Consider the following 20,539-nt stretch of genomic DNA (forward strand, 5'->3'; position numbering starts at 1 on the left):
GTCATCTATACAGACTTTATCAGCTTCATATAATGAACTTAATCGTTCATTTGGCAACTTGACTTTGTCCCATCTGTGCAATAATATTCTGTTGCACATAAAAATGTTGATACCATCACTTCCTTCAAAGCAAACCCCTGTAATTGAATAGGTACCCTTGAATTCATCTTGGGCCTGACACTTTGTTCCTACTAAGGGGATAAGATACTTTCTGAGGGTGGGAAATGGCAAGGTTATTGTGGTCCATGAATTAACACTATCTTATTAACTATATGAAATAAGAATAAAGGTTTGGAATATTACTAGAATAGGTATATCAGATGGTGCTGTTCTCCAAGGCAATGGACAAATGCTGAAGTAGTACTGCCCACATAAAAAGGGGTAGTTTATCCATGTAACCTATGTGTGTGTTTTGACATATAAGTCTTAAAATCTTTTCCATTAAAAAAAAAAAAAATATATATATATATATATATATATATATATATATATATATATATATATATATTTTTTTTTTCTGTCTGATAGCTCAAGAGGCAGCGTGTTTAACTTAAATTAATAATTGTAAGTGTGTACTTGTTATAACTATGCATCATGCTATGTTGAGATACCAGTCTGACACAGAATGCTTCTTCACTTTTGTATTGCACCCTGTATGGAATCCATTGCATTCCCATGAGATACCAGCTTGACATAGAATACTTCTACACTACTGAAATATACCATAGGAGGTAATCATTACACTGCCATGAGATGCCAGTTTGACAAAGAATGCTGCTGAATGAAATTATTACACTACTGGAAGTGCCCATCACACAACTTTAATGTACAGGTTTCACACTGACTGCTCTTTCACCAATTTATTACACTATTAGAAGTATCCATTACACTACATTGACATATGAATGTCACACTGAACGCTTATGCACCATTTTTACACTGGTGGAAGTATCCATTATACCATTATACCAGAATGGCATACAATTTTTATACTATTTTTTTACATTATTGTACCATTTTATTTTTACATTATTTTTTACATTATTGTACCATTTTATTTTTTTTTTTTACATTTTTGTACCATTACAGTTGTCTGTTATTAACATGGAAATGGCATTACTCATTAACATGCATGTAACCCTCTCATTCATAATAAGAAATACCTTTGTCTGAGATAAAACATTATGTGAGTGGGAGGTTGGCATAATGGTTAAGGTGTATACCTTACAAACACAAAGTATAAAGGTATGATTTTAAATGGGGTAATTGGCTAGGCTTAAAATGGCCCCCAGAGGTAGTTAGCCTACTACTAATCTATAAACCTATAAGAGTATAGCTATCCTTTAAGTAAATGACATTTAAATGATTTCAAATAAAAATATGTGCTGCAAAATGATACTTGTTATCTCAGTCTTGCCTAGCTGCTACTACCAAAAATCTAGTCCCTGAAAGGGCTATACATCATCAAATGAAAGCAAAATAGACGTCAATTATTTTCTCAAAAATATTTGTCTCAAATATCTCTTTACAAAATTGATTACTGAACAGCATTATAGGTTCATAGGTTCATAGTACGATATTAGGCTATTTGCCCGGAGGCCCTTACAAGCCTAGCCAAGAATTTTGCCCATGTTTCCACAAAGTCAGAATGTTTCCCCTGTCCACCAGGGACACAGGTGGGATCCCTGGGGTGTATTTTCTGTTTCCCTTCCAGTTGTCTAGGTTCCTCTTAAAGAGGGTTAGTGAAGTATTCTGCTTCACATGGAGAGGGAGCCTATTCCACAGATGGGGGAGTCTTTGGGACACAACTCTATCCCGTCAGTAAGTTCTGTTAATGTCACAGACCAGCTCAGTAATAGAATTCCACCTTCACTCATTTCTTCTAATAGAAGAGACTGCAGTGGAGGGAAGTATCATGGCATTTACCACAGAAGTAGTGTTGGGGAATATGAGAGTGTGTGCACGTGTGTGGCAACATATGTGTGCGGAAGTGCATGTGTGAGAGAGTGGGAGTGTGTGTGTGTGTGTGTGTGTGTGTGTGTGTGTGTGTGTGTGTGTGTGTGTGTGTGTGTGTGTGTGTGTGTGCATGCGCGTTTGTCCCTGGATCTGTGTGTGTATGTTTGCAGAGTTCTAAATGGTATCAGGTGAATGTGTCTGCATATGCGTGTGTGTGTGTGTGTGTGTGTGTGTGTGTGTGTGTGTGTGTGTGTGTGTGTGTGTGTGTGTGTGTGTGTGTGTGTGCGTGTGCGTGTGCGCGTGTGTGCGTGTGTGCGTGTGTGTGTGTGTGTGTATGTGTCTGTTTGAGTGAATGAAGGGGGATACCTGTGCCTGCATAATACACAGGCCAACGGTGGTGATTGCCACAGGAAAGTACTGATTACCACTTGCAGCAAGACTACACACAGTACTAAGTACTCAAATTAGCTGATAATGAGGTACTTCCTCAATGGGGCTAGTAATATCTCTGAATTGCATCTCCCATGTTCGTGTAACCTGCCCCTTTTGGCTGCAAAACTTTATGAGAGTACAGGAACATTTTTTTTTATTGTGTTCCAGCCAGTTTCCAATTTGTCATAAATTTTAATCAATTCTATACCTGTAAGGTTTGTTATTTCTCCTGACGAGCATGGAATACAGTCAAAGCAACAAACTGGCTGGCTCTTTCTGAGGATCTTCCTGTATCCCGGAAGGCAGCTTTCACTGCAAACTGATCTTGGAACCTGCAATTTGAACAACATAACAGTAACAACAGCTGAATATAAGTGATGATAAATAGATTTTTTAATTTGAAGACTATTTATGATAAATTTTTAATAGTGACATTTTCTATGAGGAAAGCCATACTTTATACACCATTTGAATCCTTTTATTTAATCATAACATTAGACAATTATTAATGATGATGTTATTAGAAACTTTAATATTTAAAGCTGCAAATGAGAAATTCTGATACAGAATGTATCTGCTGTGATTGTTTGCTTTCTGGACTGAAAGATGTAAGAATCAGCATTTTTGTGCATCATAATGCTTTTCTTTCTGTCTGACTAAAAGTTGGTGACTCCAAATCTTTTAGCAATAATTATATTTGATGCTAAAGTGTGTTGTTTTAATGTCTCTGATGTCCAACAGTGTGTGTGCATATGTGTGTCTGCATATCTATATCTATACTTCTAACTATACTTATACTTGTATTTATTTATTTGTCTAACTATATCTCTATATATGGAACACCCACATTTTGTTAATTTGTTTTTACATTGAAGAGTGAAAAAGCTGATGAAGCTGATCAAAAATCAGCTGATCAAGTCATACTCACTTTTATGAGTTGGATAGCATAACAGAGTGTTAGTGAAATTTGCCCCCTTTCCCACGGTAATGACATCTCAGAGTTTTTATTTATAAATAGCAGGGGGTGTGGGGGTGCAGTGGAGTTTACCCCATGCAAAAAAAAAAAATTGTTTATTTTTGATTTAAAAGCCGAAAGATGATGATATATATATATATATATATATATATATATATATATATATATATATATATATATATATATATATCTTCTTCTTCTTTCGGCTGCTCCCATCAGGGGTCGCCACAGCAGATCAACTGATTCCATTTCTTCCTGTCCTCTGCATCTTGCTCTGTCACACCAACCACCTGCATGTCCTCTCTCACCACAGCCATAAGCCTTATCTTAGGCCTTCCTCTTTTCCTGTTACCTGTCAGCTTCATCCTTAGCATCTTTTTCCCAATATACTCCGCATCCCTCCTCAGCACATGTCTAAACCAAAGTAATCTTGCCTCTCTGGCTTTGTCTCCAAATCTTCCAACCTGGGCTAACCCTCTAATATACTTACTCCTAATCCTGTCCATCCTTGTCACACCCAGTGCAAATCTTAACATCTTCAACTCTGCCACTTCAAGCTCTGACTCCTGCCTTTTTGTCAATGATACTGTCTCTAACCCATATAACATAGCTGGTCTCACTACCCTCTTGTAGACCTTCCCTTTCACTCTTACTGATACTCGTCTGTCACAAATCACTCCTGACACTCTTCCCCACCCACTCCATCCTGCCTGTACTCTCTTTTTCACCTCTCTTCCACACTCACCATTACTTTGAACTGTTGATCCCAAGTATTTAAACTCATCCACCTTCATCACCTCTACTCCCTGCATCCTCACCATTCCTCTATCCTCTCTCTCATTCACGCACATATATTCTGTCTTATTCTTGTTGACCTTCATTCCTCTTCTCTCTAGAGCATATCTCCACCTCTCCAGGGTCTCCTCCACCTGTTCCCTACTCTCACTACAGATCACAATGTCATCTGCAAACATCATAATCCACGGGGACTCCTGTCTGATCTTGTCTGTCAACCTGTCCATCACCATTACAAATAAGAAAGGGCTCAGAGCTGAACCTTGTTGTAATCCCACCTCCACCTTAAACGCATCCATCACTTCTTCCACAGACCTCACTGCTGCCACACTACCCTCATACATATCCTGTACCACTCTTACATACTTCTTTGACACTCCCGACTTCCTCATACGATACCACAACTCCTCTCTAGGCACCCTGTCATATGCTTTCTCTAAATCCACAAAGACACAATGCAACTCCTTCTGACATTCTCTGTAATTCTCCATCAACACTCTCAAAGCAAACATCGCATCTATAGTGCTCTTTCCTGGAATGAAACCATACTGCTGATCACTAATCATCACCTCCCTTCTTAACCTAGCTTCCACTACTCTTTCCCATAATGTCATGCTGTGACTGATCAATTTAATCCCTCTGTAGTTACTACAGCTCTGCACATCACCCTTATTCTTAAAAATCGGTACCAAAACACTTTTTCTCCATTCCTCAGGCATCCTCTTACTTTCCAAGATTTCATTCAACAATCTAGTTAAAAACTCCACTGCCATTTCACCTAAACACCTCCATGCTTCCACAGGTATGTCATATATATCATATATCATATATCATATATGTTTTTATATATGTATATATATATATATATATATATATATATATATATATATATATATATATATATATATATATATATATATATATATATATATATATATATATATATATAGGGTCTATTTTATATGAACAAAAGTACATATAATCGAATGCTCTAATGAGCGAAAATCCTGGAAATCAAGATGTATGCTGTGGGATCACAGTACAGAGAAGACTGGAGTATTTGCCCATTCTTCACTGTAGTGCGATCTCAGAGTTGGAATATATATTTAGGGGCAGCTGTGGGGGGCACAGGCCCCCACAATATCGTTTTTGATTTCCAGGATTTTTGCTCATTAGAGCATTCGATTATATGAACTTTCATTCATATAATATAGACTAGATATATATATATATATATATATATATATATATATATATATATATATATATATATATATATATATATATATATATATATATATATATATACACACATGGATCCCTATCATTTGATCAAGTTTTCAGAAACTTGAAATTCATATTGCTGAGACGATTTGATTGAGTTTCAAAAAACTCAAAGCTTTTGAATGGAGATTGTAGTACAGTCAGGATCAGGAAATTTGCCATTTTCATCAATGTAGTGCAATCTCCGAGTTGGTGTATATAATTTACTAGGTGTAAAAAAAAAAAAATTTTTGTGTGTTTTTTTAATGTGTGATTTTTTGGGAATTTGATCATGTCTTCCTGCTGATATGAAATACGAGTTGCTGAAAACTCGATCAACTGACATAGATCCATATATAAATATATATATATATATATATATATATATATATATATATATATATATAGATAGATATATATATAGATAGATATATATATATATATATATATATATATATATATATATATATACATATATATGTGTGTGTGTGTGTGTGTGTGTATGTACATACATACATACATGAGTATATAATGAGGACTTAGAATAACAATGCTGAGAAAATGAGGTACCCTAGGATAATGCAAGAAAAATATGTTTTAATGATTTTTTTTAAGATTAAGCACTTTTGTCTATATGCAAGTTCAATCATACATCATCAGAATCTATTAAAACAGTATTAAGTGTTCTATTTAAAGCAATTCAAATGATCACATGACAGCTGATTACTCTTTCTTAAAGATAAATGGATGCCTAAAAACTTTAACAAAGTATGTAAACATATTCAGTTACTCATGAGTGTAAATAATAAAAACACACAAGTATATATATAAAACTAGCCCTTTGTATTAAATTAAAATAACTTGTAATGATAACCTATTATTTAATGACTGATAAGGTTTGAATATAAAAAAATTCTTGCAATAATGGCAAACTGAAATTCCAGAATGGTTACCCATGTAAACACTAATCAATATTGAACCTGATTAGCTTTTAAAGTCAATCTCTGTCACACGCTGCCTACATACAACCTCAAAATGCTGGTAACAGAGAATCCATCAATAATGCCAGGAGGTTAAGTTGCATTCAGTAGTAGCTGCTACCTTGCTTCCTTATATTTTACTGCACTTTCCCACACCCTTTCCTCTAAAACAAAAATCTTTTGAAGTTTTCACATTGAGTGGAAGGTTTATAAAGTACATTACTAACAGCTTTTATTTTTTATATCATTCTGATGCTCATATGTCCTTTGGTGTAGTTGCCTGTTTTACCCACATGGAATGCATCTATGGAAAGGCAGCTTATTAAGTAAACTATGGCTTTACTTTTACAATTACATCCTTTGGGGCAGGATATAGTATATGGTGCTTGGCTACAATAGCATATGGGCTTTCATGAATACATGCACCACACTTTGACATGTTTTCTCTTATTAGAATCTGTTAAAATCTGTTCTTTCTTTTTTCAAAAATCCCTTTCAAATGCATGCCTCTCTTATAGACAAATTTAGGGCTTGTTCATAAAACTTGTGTTGTTATCTGTTATCACCATAGTCTTCTGATTTTTTATTTCAAAAAATCTCCATTAATATAGAATTACCCCAAAAGACAGCCAACACTAAGATTTTCAATTTAAAAACAATTGGGAGCAGCACCAGCTCACATGTCCGCATGTTGGGATGTAGCAGTAAAACTGACACCATGGCAAAAACTCATTGTGCACAGGGAGGACATAAAAGGCAGTACCATTCAAATACCATCACCCAAGCATTTACTCCCATTCTACCTGCAGCATCTCTAATATCTCACTACTAAAACAGCATCATTAGGTTTTAAAACTCATTTAAATATTTTCATTTACAGCAAACTGCTTAACCATATTTTTAATTTTTTGCAGCAATGTTTATCATTTTCAGTCAAATAACATATGAACTAAAATATATGAAGAGACTGCATTACATTGCACTATCATGAGTTATGTTGTAGTATAGCAAGTATGAAGGGAACATTACTAAGGTTGCAACAGACAGTCATGAAACGTGATGTTATGTTTGCTATTTTTGTCTGTGGAGTGCGATCTCAGAGTTGATATATTTAATTAGCAGGGTGTGTAGGGGGTGCAGGGGGGCTCCATACCTCTCAACTGCCCCTGATTTTCAGGGATGTTCCTGATTTTGACTCAAATTTTAGCTCTGTCCCTCTTAATCCCTCCAAAAACTAGTGACTTTTGGAGGAAAGGTGGTGAATTACATTTAATGAATAACGACAATAATTAAGAGTTATAGACTTCTTTTACTTCAGAAAACGTGTATTAATTCATATACTCTGATTTTGTCAATGTTTCAAGTTAATAGCACTATTATTTTAAAAGTGTCCCTGATTGTCCCTGATTTTTTCTTGACTTGTCAATGATTCTGTTGAAATTTGTCCCCGATTAGTTGAGAGGTTTGGGGGGCTCATAATTGGTGATGCTTTGTCTTGTATGTGTTTCTGTGTGTCCTTGTACTGGAATATTGTCATTATTTGTATCATGTGTGTTTTCAGTCTTTTGGGATTCAAGATTTTGAGTTTTCAGGATTTTGGGCTTCAGTCTTATGAATTTTGAAATTGTAAAGTTTCAGTCTTCTGAAGTGAATCCATATATATATATATATATATATATATATATACATACATATGTATGTATGCATGTATATATATTTATAGACATATATAGGTTTATACACATCTCTCTCTCTCTCTCTCTCTCTCTCTAATATATATTAGTATAAGCTATTTATTTCCAGCTTTAACTTTTTGTTTTCTATTTTTAGATTAGCCCTTTGGATAAAACCATGGTCTATGGATCCAATTTGGAAAAAAAAAAAAAAAAGCAGTTACTTAAATATTTTTTTCTGTGTTTTGAGCTTGTTTGTAGTAACTGTGCACCTGCTTTTTCCATGCAGTCTTTCGCTTGTGTGTGTGTATCTATATACATATATATATATATATATATATATATATATATATATATATATATATATATATATAGCTCGACATCATAAGATCAACAGTTCAAAAGACTAAAAACCAAAATATCTAAAACTCAAAATATTAGAAATGGAAATTTGCCCCTTCTCCACTGCTGTGCAATCTCAGAGTTGGTATATATAATTAGCAAGAGACATGGGAGTCATGGGGGGCTTGTTCCCCTGCATTAAAATGTTTTCAATATTCTGAGTTATAGATACTATGATTTTCAGTCTTTTGAGCTTTCAGTCTTATGACATAGACCCAAGTATGTACATATCTCTATATAGGTTTACTATCGTCATTTTGAATCCACTTTGTTCGACTGTTTAGAATGTTGACCCAACATGCTGAATACAGAATTCCAAAAAGTAAACCAAGGTGAAAATGAATAAATCAACAGCCATGGTTCGATGTATTTGACATAGCAGGAGGTGACGTCAGTCACCCATGCTATGCACATTAACGTGCCATTACACTTCACAGTCAGCGGTATGTTAATGCTATTTTCCAGGGGGGATATGCCCCTCTGCACCCCCCACACATTAAATCTACCAACTCCAAGATCACATTACAGTGAGGAAATCTGCTAATTCCCTGTTCCCCACTGAAATGCAATCTCCCAGCACATCGAATCAGGAAAGATTGAGTGTAACATTTCACTCTATTATTCAAAATCAAGCACTTTTGGTTCGATTCACGGCCTTTTTGAAAACAGTGATTCGACCAGGTGTCGCTCGATACCCTCCATTTTGGAAATTTCAGTGTATATATATATATATATATATATATATATATATATCAGATCGTCGAAATTTCAATTCACCTAACTGTCATTTCGTCGAAACTTTATTACATCGACAAGCATTTGCCCCCGTCCCCAATGTTGTGCGACCCTAGAGTTGATATATATAGTTAGGGGGGGTGTGGGGGGCACAGCCCCCCACATTGGGGGGTGTAGGGGGCGAAGCCCCCCACCTAAAATGCTTGTCGATGTAATGAAGTTTCGACGAAATGACAGTTAGGTGAATTGAAATTTCGACGATCTGATAGGGACCCATATATATATATATATAGAAAGAGAGAGAGAGATATGTATGTGTGTGTGTATAAGAACTGTACAAAATTTAAAAATGTTGAGACACAAGAGATTGATAAAATCATTTTGATCAATCAAATTATCAGACAACCAAAGCACTGAATGTACAAAAGATCACAAACAGAAAACAATTTCCTTTTGTGATTTGTAAACCAAAATCCTACCACAACATTCAGACCTAATTTGTGGGAATATAGGTGGTATTAAGGAAATGTTTTTTTTTTTTCTAATATGAACTGTAGGATTAGTGGAAAGGCAGATTTAAGGTTGAGAAGTTGAGGTTAGTGCACATTACTAAGGTGGTGCAGAGGGGCTTTGCCAGCTCAGAAACACACACATTAAGGGATGAATTCATAAATATTATCATTAGGTTTACACAATATGCAAACTTCACAGTAACCTTTTGGAATTCAGAGACAGCCCTACCATGGTGCTTTTGCACAAGGAATAGCAACACTGTGGTGGGCTGTCTCCATGGCCATGCTACATGCTAATTAGACACTCCAGGGCAAAGACATATACCAAGGAGCCATGCGCTGTCCCTGTAAAACTGCCAGTGGTATGTCACTTATGCAGCTGAATGACTGATTAGCATAGCCGCTCCTGGCCTGTTGTGGTAGTGAACATGGACAAAAGGCAATGTACATCCATTGTAGTACTGGTAAGTGCTGGGGAGTTCATTGGTAAGGTGGTGTTAGAATGTATTCGTCTGGATGTATGCTATGGGCTGCATGTATGAGTGTGTGTATGAGTATGTGTCAGCCTGGGGGGGGGTTAGTGGTGAGGGGAATGGTGAGGGGGTAAGTAAGGTGTGTGGAGGCTTGGGTTGTTTGTCATATTTCCACACATCCCTACACTAATCAACAGTCTGCACCATTAGGTCGGGTGAATTCCTAACCTCAAGGATACATCTTGATACTCATATCTGACTGGCACTTAAATAGAACTGGTTTCAAGGGTGCAACGGTGGGGGCAGACAACTAGCCACCAGGGATACCACTCAGAATTCATGCCTAAGTTGTACTTTAACAAAACATGAATTGGGAGTAAGGAGAACCACTAGCTAGAAGGAATGAGTCTTACACTATGTGTCTTAAAGTCATACATGGTCAGGGCAGCACTACATACCAGGGATATTTTATATACTGTGCCTTAAATACATGTATTTTAAAAAAGTGTTTTGGAGAACCACTAGTCACCAGGGACAAACAGTATGTTTTAAAAGACACTAAAATGGATGCCAACCCTATACCCTCCAACTTCCTACAGAGCTCGTTAGCCCTCTGTGCCATCCGTACTCACCAGGGTTAACATCTTAAAAATAAATAACTCAAAAAAAAAAACATATACAAAGGAATTTTAACCCTGCACCCTTAATACACAAAACCTCACCAATAACCCGCTGTGCTAACTGACAAGTTAGGCCACAAGACTTTTCTTAATGCATATTGAGAAACATGAGAACCATGGGCATTTGCAATGTCTACTACCGTTTATGACATGGGATGAGGAAGACAGGGAATATTAAGCATACCTCTCAACCTTGTACCCTACAACACTGGGACAAAATCATAGAAGGATTGTAAGTATTCCTCCTACAACTGTAGAAAGTCACTAAGATAACAGATTTTGTACTATCATGCATTTAGTGAAGGATACAAAATGTGAACCTTGAATGTATGGCATTAAGGGTTGACTGTAACCATTTGTGAATTACAAGAAGAAGGAAAAAGGAGACATTGTGAATATTCTAACAATGTGACGGGGGTTCCTGTGCTAATATGATGCAGCCACCAGAGTTAACAACACTAATGGTAGTTAATGGTGATTCAGAGACATGCAAATTAGTCAATAATTAAGTCTTTGCTTATTACAACTAATATGTCTCTGAATCAGACATTTCCACATCACAAAAACAGGGCCTTTTTATCACCACCAGTATCACGATTACTAGCATTCTTTATGATTTTTTTTTTGGTAAATCTATCCCCTCACATAGCCCTTACTTTAACGTTAACCAATAAACACTCACACACACACACACACACACACACACACACACACACACACACACACACACACACACACACACACACACACACACACACACCCTTAATACAATCTCACTTTTCTCTTTGGCAAAATGGGCACTTGATAAAATAAACATTAGATAGCACAAACATTTGCAAAACAGAACCTGCTATTCACTTTCTTACATACATGTACTGCACCCATTATTTTAAAATAATAAAGTAAATTGAACCTTAAATATATAGCATTTCACGTGTTTCCTTTTTCATCAAAATAATATTTCTACACAAATTCAAAAACATTTAAAAATGTGAAACTTCTGTCTATACATCTGTCTCTCGTCCTAAAAGGGCTACATAAATAATTTAACAGGACTCTTTCATTTCCTGCAGCTGTGTAGCTTAAAGAGTTTCTGTCTTTCTCTTGCTCTTTCTCTCTCTCTCTCTCTAGCTTCATACTATTACAGTTATCATAATCTGTTTTCTTGCAGCAGGACATTCTGTGATATTTGTGAATCCTCGTCTTGGAATTTTGGTGGATTCTTCTTATACATATATCTGCACTCTTGTATATAGATTTCCATTTTTCCCACAGACAACACAGGATCTTGTTTTCACTGCTTTACAAATTCTTGAGCTTCAAACTCTGAACATCTTCATCGTATTTGTATTCATACACTTTGTCAAACCTGCAGCCTTAGGTAGTTCCCTGTCATAAGAGAACTACTATCCCGGCTGATTTCTGTCCAGCATTTTCTGTATTTTGTACTGATTTAGGCATCAGTAATGCAGTTGAAATGGGTAATTTGCTTTTCATCTTTCTCCTTGATAATCAATCCGATGGGAGAGATCATAGCCAAACAGGTGAACAAAGGCACTTTCAACAAGTTAGAATACAGTGAAGTAATTTTGCTAAAAGCCATTTTCAGCAGTAATGCAGCTTATATACTTACTTCCCCCACTGATGTGGGGTTGATATATATATATATATATATATATATATATATATATATATATATATATATATATATATATGTGTAGTTTACTATCAGAAGTTTGAAGTGGGTTTCAAAGTCCGGAGGCCGAATGGTGACAATGTCGAACCCGACATTGTCAAAGTACGAATCTCGCCCCCATCTCGACCCATGTTAAAGCCCGTTCCGTGGTTTACGTCATCATATTTTGACAATGTCGGAATTTGACATTGTCACTTTCGTGGAAGTGGGTCAATGATCCCATAATTCGATGGGGTGTGATTCGACCTTCGGATGGTAAACCTATACACACACACACACACACACACACATATATATATATATATATATATATATATATATATGTGTGTGTGTGTGTGTGTGTGTGTGTGCGTGTGTGTGTGTGCATGTGTGTATGTGTATGTGTGTGTGTGTATGTATGTAATAAATTCAAGAGATCTGAGTGGTAGCTTCTGATCTGGTGGATATAGTGCAACATAAATATGCTTTGTGGTTCCCTGAACTTGGCTTTCAGAGATTATAGTATTTCCACTTGATTCAATTTCCATTTGGAAGCCAACAAGGATCCAGGTAGATGGAGTCCTTGGAATGTGGTATCTTAATACTCAGGAATATAAGATGACAATCCTCAGTGATTTTGCAATAGCTCTGGTTCATGAGATGTTCACTGTTTGGATGATTTTCTCCACCTGATAATTATACTGTTATTACTGAAGACTAGACATTACATTCCTGAATTCACAGTCATATATAAGTCTTCTGAATTTTGATTCTTGTCTTTTGCATTCTAGAGTATTGTGAGATATAATGACATCAAGTAGCCCACTTCATGAATATAAACTTTAATGTATTATTCATACTTGCTTTTTTGTCACTTTTAAACAAGTTTTGGTCTCATATTTTTTTTTTTCAAATGCATGCAAACAGTCCAGTTAAATGAATCCAACAATGCTAAAAATTCAGCTTAATAAATCTAGCAAATATTATCATGTATAACTTCACATAACCTTTATATGAATATGAAAGTTTAAGTTATTCTTAAAATAAGCTTTTGCCAAGAATGTTTATTATTATTACTTTTTTTTGTCCAACCATCCATGGATAAAATTATAACAACAATGGAAAATAACAAAGGTAAGGTTAAAATGAGGTGCCCTTTTCCTTTCACCAGAGATGTTAAATGTGAATCCCCTTAACTATATCGCTCCCTAGTCTCTCAACTAGAGATCAGATCATAAACTAATCTCGCTGGAGGTCCTCATCCTGCCCCCACCTGAAACAAAAAAGACCACAGTGAAAAACTTCTCAAAAGCCGATTTCACACTTCTAAAAACTAGTGTGGTCTCCTTTAAGGCCCCTGAGCCAGTGGTAAACATTACTCAAACCGCTGAATCACTTACAAATGCCTTCTACCAGCACCTACAGGACTGCATGGATCAGGCAATCCCAAACAAAACTAAGACTCTCTGTACCAAAAACAAGCGTCCAGTCTGGTGGACCCCAGCCATAAACAAGCTCTACAACAAAAGGAGGAAGCTACTACAAGATAGAGCAAAATCCTTGAAAGGTAAGACACCTTTGATCATTATAAGTAAAAAACTAAGAGCTCTCATAAAATCATCCAAGGCAAATTTTGAGAGAAAAATCGCCAAGGACTCTAAAGACAATCATAAGGCCTTCTTTAGCTATGTTAGAAACCTAGGAGGAAACTCCCAGATATGCTCAGAATTAGTTCAAAATGATGTGAAAATTACTGAACCTACACACATTGCTAACATACTGGCTGACAGGTTCAGTGCCAACTTCTCCCCCTCCCCAAAAGGAGAGATATATATTCCAGAGGATTGTAGCCCCCAAACATCTCCAACGCCCAGGTGAGAACTGCCCTCACTAAGGCAAAAACACAGCATCCATGGGACCGGATGGTGTCCCCGGCTGTGTGCTTCATGAACTCAACAAGGAATTAAACCCACAGTTAGGACAGCTGTTTAATCTTAGCCTCACCTCAGGATACGCACCCAAGGAGTGGCGACGCGACTGTGGTCCCACTTCATAAGGGCGGTGCCTCCACAGACCCTGGAAATTACCGCCCCATTAGCTTGACAAGCCTTATCTGCAAAGCCATGGAGAGGATCATAATGGAACTCATAAATAAAGACATAGGGAACTTGCAGACTTTGGATCCAACCCAGTTTGGCTTTGTCAAAGGCAGATCCTGCCTCTTAAACTTGGTTGACTTTTTCGAGACAGTCACCAAGGCCATTGATGAGGGAAAGGCAGTCCATACAGCCTACCTCGACCTGGCAAAGGCCTTCAACACAATACCCCACTCAGGTATCATCGAAAAACTCATCAGCTTGAATGTAAACCCATACATCACAAGATGGGTTGCAAACTGGCTAAGCGACAGAACCCACAGGGTCAGAGTTGCTGGAGCCATGTCAGACTCAAAGCCTGTCACAAGTGGTGTCCCACAGGGCTCAGTCCTGGGTCCACTCTTGTTCGGCATCTACTTTTCTGAAGTACAAGCAAACACAGGAGGGTTATGGCTGACAAAGTTTGCAGATGACTGCAAACTGGGCCATAGTCGAAAACACATCTGACACAGATATCCTCCAGAAGGGCCTCACAGAAACGGATAACTGGTGCCAGAGCCATGGCCTGAAGTTAAACGCCAAAAAATGCATAGTTATACCCTTCGGGAAAAACAAGGTTACCCCTAGCTACCATATAGATGGCAATCCACTGAGCACAGAAAAAGTCATCAGGGATCTGGGGACCCAAGTTGACAGTAGCCTTCGCTTGACACTCATGTTGCTAAAGTAGTTAGGAAAACCTTCTATATCACCCACCTGATCATGAAGGGATTCACATCTAGATCAAGGGAGGTCATCATCCCCCTGTACTCATCACTCATTAGACCTATGATTGAGTACAATGCCCTGCTCGAATGTATCTGACCAGACACCTGATGCAGCTTGAAAGGCCCCAAAAGTTCCTCACCAAAAGGATAAAGGGTCTCAAAATATGTCTTATGCTGCCCGACTGAAAGAACTCCAGCTCTATTCAGTCTCATACCGCTTGCTCAGAGGTGACCTGTGCCTGACATATAAGGCCATGTCAAACCCAGATTTGATGAATATGCTTCACCTCAAAAATCTAGATCCCTCAGAACCACAAGGGCGGAGACTTAAACCTTGAAACGGTTATAAATAGAACGTGCTGGAGGGACAGATTCATCACCCAGAGACTCCCTATGCTGTGGAACAAAATCCCGGTACATGTGAGGCAGAGCACCTCGCTGGCCTTGTTCAAGAGGAATCTTGACCAATGGATGGGAGATCGCAGATATACCCCAGGGATTACTTCAGTGTCACTGCTTGACAGAGGCACAGAAAAATGATAGGCATAGTTTTTATTCAAACTAAAGGGGTGGCGAAAGCCACATAACTATGGGCTAGGCTTATAAATGCCCTTGGGCAGATAGCCTAGTATGAACCTATGAACCTATGAACCTTTCCAGAGTCTCAATATTCACAATTTTGTGTTTCAGGAAACATGAGTTGTAAGAAGCCATTTATATATTTATATATATACTTTTGTCTAGACTAGAGTCCTTCATCATTCTCCTAGCTTCTCTGTTACCAAGTCTCTTACTACTTCCTTAAATTCTTTAAACTCTGATGTGTCCATTTTCTTCCCAATTTTGTTGAATACTTTCATTGCTACCATTAACACATAAATTCACCTCTTTTCATTCTTAGTCTGTGTCTTTTGACCAGTATATTTCAGAACAGGAACAAGAGAACTTTGGTTAGTATCACTTTTCTAACCAATCTGTTTAGTGTCCCTGAATCTCCTGTTTAAAAGGAGTAAAAAACATGATGTCATGATGCCCTTTCACCCACTGCACATCTCTAAGACATTCCATTGGAATGTAGGAGCATAGTATAGGATCATAGGATCATAGGAAGTCACTAAGCTATTGGCCTTGAGGTCCTTATAAGCCTAGCCAAGAATTTAGCCAATATTTAGACAAATCATTAGCCACGAATTTAGCCAATATTTAGACAAATCATCACCCAATGCCTCTGTCCAGCAGGGACATGGGTGGAATCCCAGGGATGTATTTTCTATTTCCAGGTTGTGCTTAAAAAAGGGGTAAAGAGGTACTTTGCTTGACATGGAGAGAGAGTCTATTCCACAGATGGGTGAGTCTCTGGGACACAAATCTGTCCTGCCTGATGTCACAGACCAGGTTGAGGCCATACAGGTGAGTTACTCAAGTGGAGCTTGACTTGTGGATATGCCACTGTCCCATCAAGGCAGGGTCCAAGATCACCTTGTATGCCAGACAGAGGTCACCTCTGAGGAGTCTGTACGAAATTGAGTAGATAGATAGGGCTTTTAGCCTATTTGTGTATGGTAGATTTTTGAGGTCCTGGATTCTCCTGCTGAGGAACCTCTGTGGTTTCTCCAGCTGCTGCATGTGCTTTGCGAGGTACATGCCGAATGATGCATTGTACTCAATAATGAGCCTTATAAAGGAAGAATACAGGAATTTTATGACCTATTTGCCCCTGGATGAGATGCCCTTACTTATTAGGTAGGCCATGTAGAACGTAATCCATACAATGGAAGCAGCATGGTGGTCAAAAGTCAGGTTGCTATCAATCTGAGTGCCCAAATCCCTCATGACTGATTGCATGCTTAGGACATTGTTATTAATGTGATAATCTGTGGGGACACCAATCTCCTCAAATGAGAGATGAATTTTTTTATATTCAGCTTGAAGCCATGTTTCTGGCACCAGTCCTTTGTTTGGGTGAGACCCTCTTGGAGGATGCCCACATCAATAGTGGAATTGATGACAGCGCCCAGCTTGCAGTCATCTGCAAACATGGTCTGCCATAGCCCACTGGTTTTGGCCTGCACCTCAGAAAAGTATATCCCAAATAACGGAGGCCCCAAGACTGAACCCTGGGGTACGCCGCTCGGTATGGGTCTACTGCTTGAGGTGGCTTCCCCTATTTTGACTAGGTGGGCTCTATCAGTGAGACAGTTAGTTACCCAACTAGTAACATATGGATCGATGCCTAGTTGAGGGAGTTTATCTATCATGCCCAAGTGGAGAATAGTGTCAAAAGCTTTGGCCAGGTCAAGGTAGCCAGTGTGCATCGTCTTCCCCTCACCCATGGCTTTGGTGACTGTCTCAAAAAGTCGACCAAATTTAACAGACATGACCTCCCCTTGACAAAGCCAATCTGTGTGGGATCGAGTGTTTGGAGTTTGCCAATGTCTTTGTTAATGAGGTCCATGAAAAATCCATTCCATGGCCTTGCAGATAACGCTAGTTAGGCTGATGGGTCTATAATTTCTCAGACCGGTGGACTCTCCACCTTTGTGTAAGGGGATGACAATGGCTGTCCTCCACTCAGCTGGGATAAAGCTGGTACTCAGGCTTTGGTTGAATAGGGCTCCAAATGGTGCTGCAAGTTCCTGCCTGAGTTCATGTAGGATGCAGCCTGTGATGTTATCGGGTCCCATAGAGGCTGTATTTTTTTGCCTTTGAGAGATGAACTGATCCCTTGACATAAGGAGAAGGGAGCAGATACTGGGAATGTCCTGATTTATTGATGGGAGGGATAGAGGGGTGGAATTTGCACTGAATATGTCAGCCAGCAAGTTTGCTATATCTACGGCATTTGTATATGTGGTATTCTTGACCACCAGTTCTGAACAGAGCTAAATGCTACCTTTGAGATTACAAACATATGTGAAGAAGGCCTTTTGATTGTCTCTAGTAGATGTGGCCAATTTGGACTCAAAGTTTGCTTTGTAGGATTTAACTAGTGCTCTTATTTGCTTGTTTAGGCTAAGGAGAGATTGCTTCCATTTGGGCACCTGCTCTTCTTGGTCCTGGACAGCACTTATTTTTCTTTTGTCATCAAGTTTATTTATTGCAGATGTCCACCATACAGGTTTACTCTTCCTTGCGGAGGCTGATTTAGTCCTGTCAGGTATTCCTGACACCATGCATCTATGTAAATGTTCATATAGTAATTTGGTATAGTTTTGGATACTGGTGTCAGTTCCTAGAGAGGGGAAGGGGGCTGTGAAAGTTTTTATCCCATCCCTCAGGAGGCTGTAATAAGCTCTGGAGAAGTTTTTTTTTTTTTTTTCATATTGTGTCTTTATTGGAATGCAGGAAAATATGTGCAGGTAGTTCCAGAAAAATATCAAAATCTCCAGGATTCTGTACCTCTGTAGTTCACACAAATGGTCCTATGCTGCCTTCTTCTGGGTAACACCCAACTCTCTCATAAGTGATTCTCTTATTTGTCTTACAATGTCCAACTCAAGTCAAAACAATATCCAGGATGCACAGCTATTGTTTTTTTTTTCCGGAAAGGGATGTTCATGTTTGGCCTGTATTACCTCTGTTTCTACACAAACACTGCTCTGCTGTAAAATTCAGACAATACCAGAATGATCAAACTTCCAGGCTTTATTTTGTCCAAGTTTTCTCTTACCTTGTCGCATGGGAAGCAGCCCGTCATTTCAGTTTCTCCAGGTATATTATACTAGTCTTGATTCCTCTGTTTTTTTCTAATATTCTACAAACAAGAACTTCCAGTCTTTGACTAGTCTATTTCTTAACAATTCCTTAATTGCATTACATAATATTTTTAAGATTAGTGATGTGTCCTTTCCACCCAAAAATGCATCTAGAAGGTTACCCTCTGCCAATGAACCAGAAAGGGATTGAGAGCTTTCCACACAGACACATAGAAACTTAAGTGGATAAGATAATGCAACTTTAACCTTTGCATCTCTGAAGAATATTTAGGAATGATGGCCCCCTGCTACCTTAGTAGCCAAAATATTTTTATCTTTTGTCAATCTACCCTGGCCTAGACTATCTTCCACATGAACCCCAAGATTCTGCTCTGAAGAGTTTTTGAGAAAGTTACTGATAGTTCTACAGGTAATGACTGAAAGACATACTGTGAAAATGGTATTACAAAGAAATGTAAGTCTTTAAATTTCTGGTCTAAATATAATGGAGGTATCTCCCACTTCCTGCATTCCCCCAACCTAATTATTAACTCATCATATATTTTTAAAAATAAATTGTGTAGGAAATTTCCCAACCATATACATAGATATTTGAAACAAACTGTCTCATACATGTAAATGAATGTCTGATATACCTATTCAAAAGATATATAATTAGATGAAAATGCCCTAACCTTTAATCAATATATGTCATAAATGTGACATCATCCAAGTTGATGAGGGATTCAAAAAAAAAAAAAAAAAGACAGCAATAGCATTTGCATCTGATACTTCAAAGACATCCTTTGCAAAAGAGAGAGCTGATCGCTTCGGATCCAATTAGATTGCCTTTTATACCTGAGTTTCTTACAGTGGCTTGCAGGTGCTCCAAGCATAAGACAAAAATGATGATAGACTGAGGAAAACCTTTGTTTCTTCTTGGCCTTGTTATAAATTTGTGACAACCCTATCTACACCTCAGCCCTAACATTTGAGCCCATTTTGACAGTTAGCACAGAAGATTAAGACTATGAGCTGTAAACAAATTACTTACTGTGGTAGAGGGTTTAATTCACTCAACATTCATTTGCCTACTGTTTGACCTTCAGCAAGTCACTTAACCAAATAGTGACCTGGGGCAACTGGAAAAGTTTGCTGGGCTTCTCAATGAATTCCTGGATTGTATGCCTAGTAACTACCTATGAACTCATACATTATGTTTAATATGCCAATTAAATCTTCTGAAAAAAACAAAAACCTGTAGCGCACCCAAAAGCATGGCATCACTCCTCTTTCTCAAAATCTATACCAGTATCTAATTTAGTTAATTCTCATTTCTGCCCTGTTTTCTGCATATGTCTCATAACTATAATTGTCCACAAGCCTTCTGCCCTACTTCATAACCTTGTACTGATCAACCTGTCAGCTC

The 20,539-nt window shown here is 37.9% G+C and overlaps 1 protein-coding gene across 1 annotated transcript in view; it reads right to left on the minus strand.

Annotated features, from left to right (window-relative positions):
- LOC122794870 (vomeronasal type-2 receptor 26-like) overlaps window positions 1-20,539 on the minus strand; it is a 109,047-nt gene that overhangs the window by 49,730 nt on the left and 38,778 nt on the right. Inside the window, exon 3 of the mRNA XM_044063469.1 lies at window positions 2,597-2,720. Within this exon, the coding sequence (XP_043919404.1) occupies window positions 2,597-2,720 (124 nt within the window). The remainder of the gene's footprint in view (window positions 1-2,596; window positions 2,721-20,539) is intronic.

The sequence above is a fragment of the Protopterus annectens genome, chromosome 2.part1 (assembly GCF_019279795.1).
Source record: "Protopterus annectens isolate FY-2018-M chromosome 2.part1, PAN1.0, whole genome shotgun sequence".
Taxonomy (NCBI): Eukaryota; Metazoa; Chordata; order Ceratodontiformes; family Protopteridae; genus Protopterus; species Protopterus annectens.